Below are 11,225 nucleotides of genomic sequence, written 5' to 3'. Positions count from 1 at the left end.
AATGACCGTTGCCAAACCTCAGCAGGAGATCAACGGAAATTGTTAATAGTAACACCCGTTTCAGGGCAATCACAAAACCCAACCAAATAAGTCTATTCCTTTGGGAAACAAAGAGCAGCTACCTGCTGCGCATTGATTGGTGCTGTTTCTTTACAACATCCCTGTTGGAGAAATTCTCAACAGAAAATGAAATGGACAAGTTAAACGTGAAGGTAATAAAAAAATGCAAAATTCTCTCGCCAAAATTTTGATTTATTTTTGTGTAAGGTAAGGTAAGGCAAGGCCTAAGTTGGTTGATTCAGTCTCTTTTTTTTTGGTTTTTCCCTGTTTTCCCGTCCGCGGGCCGTCTATACTTCGTTTTAGTTTTCAAATTCCTGACTTCCGCATTGGACGTTGGGGATGGTCAAAGGATTTAATGATGTGCATGCGTGGATCAGGCATTTTAGACATTTCCATCCTGTTAACTTTACTTAGGGGAGCAAAAGGATATCATGGTTAGATTTTGGATGAGCAGGTGCATAGAATCATGACTTGTAGTGTATGAATGTGTATATTTCGCTTGTTGTCAAGCTTGTAATTTGTTCTTCAGATCAATTCGAGAGTAGAGTTTATTTAAAACAAGTTAATCTTGAGACCAGATAACAATAGCAGCATCAATATAGCAGAGGGCCAGGAAGCTTCCTGTAGGCAAAAACGCTGCAAAAATTATAGAACACAGAATGCTAAAAACGAGGCTGTCAGACTATATCATATATTCGGTGAAAGATGATGATTCTTATACCAATTGAAGTGAAAATATAATACAAGGGCGCCAAATTTAGTTTTAATGGAGTGGAAGAAGCACGACATCTCCCACAGGCATCTTCATTGTCGAGCTTTTTTTTTTTTTTTTTTTTTTTTTTTTTTTAATTATTTCTTGCGTGAGGTTGCCCTCATCCTCTACCTTTTTCTTCCATGTTTATGATCGGTCCCACACCCTGTTCTTTCTCCTACCTAGTCCAACACTTTCACTTTCTCCTGCACACTTCTAAAGTGTTCAACACTCAAATTCAGCATGCCATTTTCATTTCAGGCTGTCATTCTTGCACCACACACCACTTTTCCAATGCTCTTCTTTTTTCCTTCCTTTACGTGCTATTCTCCGCCAGCAAAATTCAATATAATGCTTCAGAGTAACAAAGATAAATAACCGTGTCAAGAAGCAAGCTTTGGAGAGAGAGAGACTTCCTCACTACCGATTATTTATGATTAAAAAATCTTCAACCACGCAATAAGTACAGGAATGTTAACAGACCATGCATCATCTAATTCTGATATTATTTTTGAGAGAGTATTTGGAAGAAGTAAACACCTGGGACCTATGAAAAACAGAACGCCACTCCAATCCAATGTATGAAACTGATTGCACCAATATATTTGATCTAAAATAAATAAAAGAAAACAAAGAAAGGAGGAAGAAAAAGGTTAACTGTAATCATAACTGAATTTGAGAAATTCAGTATTTCATTTGCGTAGTTAAATCATATTGCCCCCTCTACATCACTAACTCATATCGGCAAAAATAGAAACACTCTCTCTATTTCTATCTTCTTCTTTTTTCTTCTTCTTTTTTTTTTTTAACCCAAAAAAATTGGATTAATACCAAAATTATTTACTAGCACTTCAGTAACAGTAGAAAACCCCTGACATGGCAGTTAAAATCAAATTAACATTGAAGTTCCTCAGTCTCCGGGATAGCAACAAGCATGGGCCGCCAAGCTCTCCTCAAAATAGACCGGTGTCTAAGCCCGATCCAACCGGGTCTAGGCGAACCCGGTCCATCCCCTAAACCGTTAACTTTCATCCTATACACATCACACTTACCTCCAAATCCTCCAATCACATCTTCCCTCTCTTCTCCTCTCTTTCCCTCTTCTAATTCATCATCAAACGACATCGCCGAAGATATAAACAAGTCCTTCAAAGTGTCTCCTCTTTCTCTCCGGCAACGGCGCCACCGGGTGAATCGGCGGTAGCTGTGGTTCCTGGCGACGAGGAGAGCGGCGTCCGAGGAGCATCCGGAGTGTGGTTTTACGGCGCTGGGGAAGGTGGACACTGGACTCGTTCTCGGGCTTCGTGTTGGACTCTGTGCAACGCCGCATTGTGTTGCTAGAAGCATTGAATTTCTGCAACGTCGCCATTGTTGGCAGGTTCCTCCCTCGTTGTCTCTTAATTTGTTCGCTCTCTATATCTGATTTGTCTGTCTATTTAAGTTACCTGAAATTTCGGTGGAAATTTTGAATTTAAAATAAAAATAGGGAGTATCTATCACTGTCAGTGCGATGGTAAATAATGATGTTTGTGTGTTTTGTGGTTTTGCTTGAAAGAAAGAGGAAAGGATCAGTTTTGGAAATCTCCAATTCTCTACTTTAGTTTTCTTAAAGTGCGTGCTTCCTTCCTCCTTCCTTCCCTCCTTTGAATGGAATATCTTGGAAAATGAGAAAATTATTTTGTCTTTCATAGATTAGAAGAGGGCTTCGGAAAAAGTCTGTTTTTGTCCTTTGCTTTGCTTTGTAGACAAAACAGATCAAAGAGTCAACACATGGACAAAATCTCAAAGAAGACAGAAATAGATATAAATAGTGAAGAAATATCAACGGGAGATTTTTTTTTTATTTTTTACGGGTGATAAATTTTTTTTAATTTGTCTTATTTTTTAAATGGATCATACACTCACTGGTTATTCTTTTTTTTTTTTTATTCTCTAAACATACATCATAATTTTTTTTTTTATCATAAAAAATATAGTTTCCTTGATAAGTGTAAACAACTCATTAAGCGAACAAGGCCATCTTCCCAAATGCTCATTACTAATTATTATCATTAGGTAAAAATTCCTAAATTTTATCACGGTCTATCTTATTTATTTATCTATTTTTAAAATTCATTTCAATTGACCTATATGTTCTTTTTTTTGAATGTATTAAATATTAACACACAATTAATAACTCAAATTTCAATATTAAAAAATGTATTCGACAATCCACCGCAAGATAACTAATGAACTATTCATGGATGTATGTTTGTATCATCAAATAAATTATTTTAGAAAAATATGTTTTCATAGAACAGCTTATATAATGATATAAAAGTCATCTTAAATAAAAATTATTTAATATTATCATAACTTCATGCATGGTAGCATCAAGATTAGACAGAAGTCAGCTATTAGATCAATCGAGTAAATTTAGATGATCTAATTATTATTATTATTTTAAGTCTTATCAGTATGAGTATTTTTTTCAAGCTAGCTCTCGCACACTCGATTTCTTCCTAATCGAGTAAGCACGTCCTCCTCGCCAAAATAAGAATTCTTCTCCCGGCCTCCCTACATTCAAACCTTAGATAACAATATGGTATCTTCAGTTTCCAATTGGCTTGGAGATATATGCCTTACACTTATGCATAGAACTTGCCATGACCAAGCATTTCTAGCTCCTCTTCCGTTCTCTATCGACCACTATTGGACGAACCTGTTGTAGAGTAGGAGCATCAGTGGAGAAATCTGTTCGAATATCAGGGATTTAATTTACTTGTAAAAAATAACCATTCACAGTTCTAGTTTTAGGAGAGTGATGGTAAAGAAACAGAGCATAAATAGTTCAAAGCATTTGGAGTTCTGGAGGAGCCAAGGGATGCACAAATTGTATTGAGGATATTTTCGAGGTGTAAATTAAAGAAAAGGTATGCAGTTTTCTGGTCATCAATCTTTCTATTGCAGTTTGGACATGGATATAACGGCCAAAATATACTAATAAAGCAACACAGTTGAAATATTAATTGCTGAGATTAGGTGTAGTAGAACTGCTAAACCACTGATCAGTTGTGGAATTCGATGACAGCGGTGACCGGATATTCTTTAGCAATGCAACCACATCACAATCCGGAGGTTCTTTTTTCTTTGATGCATCGGTATCACCATGCTCCTGTTCCAGATTCTCCAACTCATACCCCCCACTCTCCATTGCTTTTAGTTCCTTTAGCACCTCATTCATACAAGGTCTGATTTCCTTGCCCTGCTGCAAGCATAAAAAAGCCAACTCTGCAACTGAAGTTGTCATTCTTTTAATTTCCTCATCTGACTTGTACCCAAGATATGGGTCAATCAACTCATCAAATGCACATTTTTGAATCTTGTTCATTGCAAATGTGGCCAGATTAATCTCATGCTGATTCCTAGTCATATCAACAGCAGGCATTGATGATATGAGCTCAATGAGGACAACACCAAAGCTATAGACATCACTCTTAGCTGTCAGCTGGTAACACTGATGGTATTCTGGGTCAAGATAGCCAGGTGTTCCCTGTGGAGCAGTTGAGATGTGAGTGACATCGTTGGGGAACAACCTGGAAAGCCCAAAATCTGCAACTTTCACACAGAAATTGTTGTCAAGAAGGATATTGTTCGTTTTTACATCCCGGTGAATGATATCAGTAGCATGCAGATAAGCCAATGCGGTAGCCGTTTCTATGGCAATCCTCATTCGAATAGTCCAAGTTAGTGAACCAGATTTGGCTCGATCATGATGGAGATGATCTGCAACTGTGCCATTGGGAATGTATTCATAGACAAGGAGGAGCTCGCGGCTGTGGCAAGAAGTACACCCATAAAGAGACACAAGATTTTTGTGGCGCAGGCGAGTAAGGATTTGAATTTCATTCATGAACTGCTTTATCCTCTTACGATTGTGTTCATATAGGCGCTTGACTGCAACTTCCCGCCCATCTCGGAGTTTGCCTGTCGAGATTGATAAATAAAAATAGAAAAGCCCATAAATAAAGTCGCTAGCTTTCTTTCTTTCTTCCTTTGTTTTTCAGTTAAGAAAACCTACCGTAATATACAGTTCCAAAACCTCCGTCACCAAGTTCGTGTTTGGAATCGAAGTTGTTTGTGGCTTCTTCAAGTTCAGAATAGGAGAAGATGGGGACCCCAAAGTAGTTAGTGTCCCCTTCCGGGTCTGATTTTGATGAGGGATCTGAAGAAGCATTTGCTGAATTGACGTTAGAGGAAATGTGTGTTCTCTTGTGTCGATGCCACCGGATGAAAAATATGGACACCAAAATTATTAATACCATGAAAGGGACTCCGAGACCTGCAGTTGAAAAGAAGAGTACTGTACTTTTAACTTGAATATATCCTTGGAGGAAACTATTTTACTGGCAGGAGGATTTTCATTGAATGTTGTTTGCCGAAACATATGCAGAAGAGAAATTGAAATGTTGAGGAGGTAAATTACCTAGTCCGAGCTTCAATATCAATTTTTTTCTCTCTGAAACACAAATAAAAAAGGAAATATGGCATTAGTGCAAAACTTAAAAGTTAAAACAACGAATTTATGCATGCTTTTCCAAATCGAATTCTCTAATATTTAACATGCACAAAAATCAGCAAAAAAAAAAAAATTCAGGGCAAGGAGGACCTGCTTATGAGTAATAGATGGGATTTTGTGGCAAGCTAAATTCTATTCTCACGACCCATAATGGTAAACCATACCCAGTAAGCTAAAATCAATCGCATAGAAGACAGGAATTGAGTGGAATACCAGATATAAAGAATAGTAGGTCTAGTAAAATGTCTCAAGGTCCTCAGGACTATACTGGGTCGTAGTATACAAATACAAATAAGCTTACATGTATTTATCTCTCCCTATTTTTGCTGTGTCCATGCATATCATACATACCTTCAATTGAATGGATGCATTTGGGGTTTCCGTCGATGATTTTACATTCCCTTCTTTGAAAATAACAACGATGACAGGGAAGCAATAGGAACGCTTCAATAGAGAAGGTAGCTGTTAACAGCCTGAATATGTCACTATAACTCTCGGTATTTTTCACTGGGAGCTGAAGAATTGAACAGGTAGGTGGAGGACTAGGTAGACTGGTGTGGCGAGTATAATAGATGCTGAAGTTCTTGCATCCTGTATAGTTAAATTCAAGATGCTGAGGAAAATTGACACTGGGGTCACATTTGAATAAAGTTATGTTGGAGATTTTTTTATTAGACCAGTATGGGACACTGGCTGGAAGACTCAAATTGTTGAAGGAATCGCATGACTTGGATTTCAAATGCCTCCGTAAATCTTTATCAGTGATTGAAATGATATTAGCCTGAGAGATGTCTTGAAGTTCAAACCATTTTCCTCCCCTTTCTAGTTGGATCCTTTGAGAAACTTCGTCACAGCCATCCACTACCACACAGTGACCGCATATCTCAGGACTTGTGTTGTTGGTGAATGGGAACCTGATTTCTCCGAGCTTTCCACAATTGAAAGGCGGACACTTCTTGAAGGCCCAGCCATCTTTGGAAGCGCAAATAAGCAAAGGGTGAAAGAGGGCAAAGAAAACTAGCAAAGAGACGGGAGCCATCCCCGAGCTCCCAATTTTAAGAAACAAAATGGAGACACCAACAGGATCAACTTCTCTTTTACTAGAACTATGTCTTGGTGTCTCTTCAAAGTACATATAATTCTTTATCTGGCAACACACGTTAGTTGACATGGAAACTTGAGTAGGAAGACTTGTAATTAAGATGACAGCAGGTGGGGTAGCCCTGCGAAATTCACATGTTAGAAATCGTCTGTTTGGTCGGTGATAGCACCAGCCCAGTAAATTTGCACCTGGTATTTGAAAGACTCCTTCCCAATGGCTAGCAAATCAAAGAGAAGTTGACCTATTGACTTTTCAAAGTCTTCTTCCCAAATACCACGCAATATTAACAGAGACTTCTTTGCAGCTTGTTATAAACGCTTGCATGTGCAAAAACAAGAAAACGAAGTATAGGGTTTCGCTAAATTAGACAAGAACCCTGTGGTAACAATGCAACAAGGCATCCTTCTGATAGAATGGACTCCATTACACGGTCCCGGAGCTTACTAGATGCCAAGGATGGAGTTCTAGGGAAGATCAGAAATTGGTGAGAGAAAAATGACACATTAAGCGTCCAAGGAAAGTTCAGACGTGGAGGAGGGATCATAGAGGCAGAGGTGTAATTCATGGGTCAATAGTCATCGCTAAAGTTATATATATATTAATGGCCATGAGTCCAAAAAGGTGATGTTTCAATTACTTCCATTCCATGGGCAATCTCTGTGGAGGGACAAAAACCTTTCTACAAGGAAATCAATTCGTTGCATAGTGATAACTAGACAGGTGGGGCGCTATACCACCGGATAGCTTAATTTTTATTTTTATTTTTTACGTTAAAAAAAAATGTTAAGATAATGCAAGCGTTTTTAAAAAAGCAGAAATTTTTTTACACTCGTTTGAAAAAGATTGATATAAATATTATAATTTTAATTAAAATAAAAAATTAAGCTTATAATTTATTAAATAAAATACCTAATAATAATTAAATCAAGCACAGCAAATAAAGTCTAAATAATAAACTTTACCTAAAAATTTAAATAAATTAAATCAAAACATAAACTAAAACACATTCTCTCAATGGTTTGAACTATTCTCTGTTTATAAATAATAATTATACAACTACGTAAATAATATTTGAGTTCTAATGTTCACCCTATCTTTCCTTTTTTTGTACCATTTTGATATCTAAAGTCGTTTATCAGTGTACAATTTAAAAAAAAACAAAAGATTTATCATTGGATCTTGATATTAAGTTTCAAAATGTCACCATCCCTACATGACTAATTAACAGAAAAACTAGATTTTTTAGTGAAGTTATTATTTATCTGGACATAAATTATTATTCATTGAAACACTATAGTGATGTATTTGCCTTTACACCATAAAAACTTTAAACCAGTAATCAGGGGAGATTTCATCTTTTCATTAGTAGATCGATCTTCTATATTTTTTTAACAGTCAAATGACTAAAAAGTCATAAGAACAAAAAATGTTAAATTATCTTTCAGAGGTTTATTTTATATTTTATTTTTTAAAACGTAATAAAATGATTAATACACCTTTCTGCATAAGAAAAAACATTAACTAACACCTAGTGGCTTTTTTGTATTTTCATCATAGTTTTTTATTATTATAATCAAGTTGGCTTATGGATAATTTAATCATTAAATATTAATTAAAAATAGTTGACATGGTATTCCACATGTCAGTGTATGGGTTTTTCTCGTGTTATTTGGACAGCGGATGCAGTGATGTTTAGTTGCAAAATGATTGCTTTAGGGGTGGATTTCGAATTGTCTTAGTGCCCCCTACATTCTTGGTCGTCATGTATAGCCAACGAGTTTCTGGTTTGCACCAATAACCTTTTCTTTTATTTTTTTTTCTCTCTCCCACTTAATTGTCATGCCTGACCCTCTAAACTTTCAAAGCAATCTTTCATTTTTTTTTTCCTTTAGATTTGGTCTATATTTTTTTTTATTCCTATTGATTTAATTTGAAATAATATATATAGAATTGCAATTTTTTTTCCCAATTGCATCCTCCTTTAAGTTTTTGTGATTTCATCCTCCAATTGTTTCCTATAAGATACAATGCTTTTTTTTATTATTGATTTTTTTTTTTACTTTGACAAATTTGTTAGATTAATATTTTATTTTATTTTATTCTTCAATATTAAATTTGGTTAAAATTGATCTTTGTGATTGAGCCAAGGTCTAAGATTTTATAGGCTACAAGTTTAGGAGATTAGCCCAGATATAAGAGATTCACCCGATTTTACTTCTTCTTCTTTTTTTTTTACCTTTTTTTAAGCCTATGTTTTTTTAGTTTATCATTTGACATTTATTTAATTGGAGATTAGACTCCATTATTTTTTTTATTTGCTTTCTATATGAATTTTCACTTGTTTTGAAAATAACTCTAGTTATCCCGAGTCTTTTTATTTGTCGTTCTTTGTTAAATTTAGCTTTCTTATATAAAAATATTTTTATTCAATTAAATTAATTGATTAAATATAAGCACAATATGATCACTTTATAATATTTTATTTGATTTATTTCTAGGTCGTTGTTGTTACAGCACGTGCAATCTCTTTTGATATTGTCGTCTAGCCTTTTGTAGTGATATTAGAACCGTCTCGATGAACTCTTTTTGGTGGTAAAATGATGGTCACGACAGAGAGACAATGAGTCTCTAATAGGCTTTTCTTTCTTATACTGATGAATATTATATTGGTATCTCATTTTTATACATAATTATTGCCAAAAAAATTTACTTTATTTATTGTTGATATTTTTTTTTATTATATTATTAAATTAACCGAACTTGGTGAACCTAGTCAAATAAATGATAATATTCTCAAATGTTTATTGATTATTTTAAAAACATTTGCGTCATCTGAATATTTATTTTTTGTCAAATTAATTTTTTTTATTTTTATATATTTTTGTTGTATTTTCTTATTTATGTTATTTAAATTAGTTGAACTTACTAAATACAATCGAGAAGTCGAGATAATGACACGAGGCTTGTATTTCTTTTAGAAACACTTACATTGTCTTAATATATGTTTTTATATTGAAAACAAATTAGGTTGACCCGTTAGCATACGCGGGTCATCTATCCAGTACATAATACATGGAGTTTCTTAATTTTGTCCTTGATTGAAGCAGCAAGCTGCAGGATTGTTCGTATCTCAAAATTCCCAATTAGCAGTTTGTTTTCTTGCCTGATGTGAGGTCTCTTTGGGCCCACTCTCGCAAGTCACGCAGTTCTTCATCCATGTTACACGCTTATCATTGAGTGGATAATATGACAGGCAAGACTTGGTGAAAAAGACTGAAGAAAGGATGGAGATGCCTGTCACACAAACATTAAATGCTTTGAGGAATTTTTGCATTTAAAAAATATTTTAGATTGCGAAGCTGTGGAAGGCCATCGGAATTGGATGAACAAGTAGCATGGAGGATTTATATGAGATGGTGAATGTTGATAGCCCAGAAGGATTGGCATAGTACACAAAACAGAAATATTAATTGCTGAGAATATATAGTTCAATCTTTAAATGAAGGTGCTGACTGCTGATAATAGTCTCACAGTTATCAAAATTTGAATTGCTTTCCTTCCCAACTTTATAGCTCAAGGGACTAAAACTTCCTGCAGACCAGGCATTAGACTAAACAGGCTATTTTGGTGGAGAAAAGAGCAGGGGCCTTATCGATTTTTTCTGATTTATTCCAGAACTACCCAGGTATGGATGGACCTCAAATTGTGTATTAGATATGAAAAGTGAGGATAGTGCTTCAGTTCATCGTCCCTGCTTACTAATACAAAACTGGAGATACATTTTGCCTATATTGTGTTTTTTTGCATAATGGATGATCAACGGTGATTCTCTGGTTGGTGATGGAGCTCGTATTAACATACCTGCGCTCCTGATAGTATGGATGTGTATGCTCTTGCACTACAATTTCTGCCACTCTGAAAGATTACTGAGAGTATACATGGGATTATATCACTTTGAAAGGTCCTCGAGCTTAGTCATTGTACTGTAGTTACTTTCAAGGGCCCACTAATGGAAGAGAGCAGTGCGCACAAAAACATCCACAAGAGAGTGGATATGACCTTATGGAGTAGCTGGGCTTGGGTTCGTAAAGTTCATGGTCATTCTGTTTCCAAGTCATATACAGGCCTGTTTCAGGGTCCAGACATAGTGGTTTCATGACCATGTCTACGTACCAATACTGGTGGGTAGGTAGGTGGGGGGGGAGGGATTTACTGATTATTAGGATCTGATGCGTTTATGAGCCTAAAGTCCTTGAAGCAAATTTCTACTAACAATCACTGAACTCGCTTCCTTTGTGCGTAAGAAAGAGAAAGGACCGCCTTCCAATTATCAGATGCTTATAATTTTACTGTTCATCCGTTGAAAAAGACACAGATTGAGCCAAAAGCAAATCTTGATAATGACATTGATGGAATGATAAAGTTTAGTGTAGAGTTTGCTAAAGGTAGGGAAATGCTTTTTATCTTTCCTTTTCTTTTCAACTTCTCTCAATTTTTGCAGAAAAGATAATACATAAAGGAACTTCCCAGATAGTAAGACTCTTATTGGTCCTTTGTGGCAAGAAAGAAACGAAGGAAGCAGCATTGAAGATGAAAAATACTTTAAACAATAAATACTATCACATTCTTAAATACATTTAATAACTTTAAGTTGGGAACGACTGTCGGTCTTGCTGATGTAAGATTATACTGAACTGATCACTTCTTCTAGCCCTCCCATTTCGAGAGTAGAGAGTAAGGCTAGAAGATTCTGT

The 11,225-nt window shown here is 35.6% G+C and overlaps 2 protein-coding genes across 3 annotated transcripts in view; both read right to left on the bottom strand.

The window, feature by feature from the left end:
- Positions 1–11,225, bottom strand: part of LOC118045296 (LEAF RUST 10 DISEASE-RESISTANCE LOCUS RECEPTOR-LIKE PROTEIN KINASE-like 1.1) — a 42,235-nt gene that overhangs the window by 14,980 nt on the left and 16,030 nt on the right. The gene's annotated exons all lie outside the window — the stretch shown is intronic.
- LOC118057911 (LEAF RUST 10 DISEASE-RESISTANCE LOCUS RECEPTOR-LIKE PROTEIN KINASE-like 1.1) lies at positions 3,713–6,423 on the bottom strand. Its single transcript, XM_073411663.1, has 4 exons — positions 5,721–6,423; positions 5,277–5,309; positions 4,872–5,132; positions 3,713–4,777 (listed from the first exon to the last, which is right to left on the bottom strand). Exons 1-4 carry the CDS (start codon positions 6,406–6,408, stop codon positions 3,816–3,818), a joined length of 1,944 nt encoding a protein of 647 aa, XP_073267764.1. The 5' UTR covers positions 6,409–6,423; the 3' UTR covers positions 3,713–3,815.

Source organism: Populus alba, chromosome 10, assembly GCF_005239225.2.
Source record: "Populus alba chromosome 10, ASM523922v2, whole genome shotgun sequence".
Taxonomy (NCBI): domain Eukaryota; kingdom Viridiplantae; phylum Streptophyta; class Magnoliopsida; order Malpighiales; family Salicaceae; genus Populus; species Populus alba.
Note: the sequence above shows the minus strand (reverse complement) of the source record. Positions and strands in the feature narration are given on the sequence as shown.

Excerpts from the sequence above, each read along its gene's own strand:
- LOC118057911 (XM_073411663.1), bottom strand. The coding sequence starts at position 6,408 with ATGGCTCCCGTCTCTTTGCTAGTTTTCTTTGCCCTCTTTCACCCTTTG. Across the intron at positions 5,310-5,720 it reads ATGCATCCATTCAATTGAAG|AGAGAAAAAAATTGATATTG; the intron begins GTATGTATGATA and ends TTTGTGTTTCAG. Across the intron at positions 5,133-5,276 it reads GATATTGAAGCTCGGACTAG|GTCTCGGAGTCCCTTTCATG; the intron begins GTAATTTACCTC and ends TTTCAACTGCAG.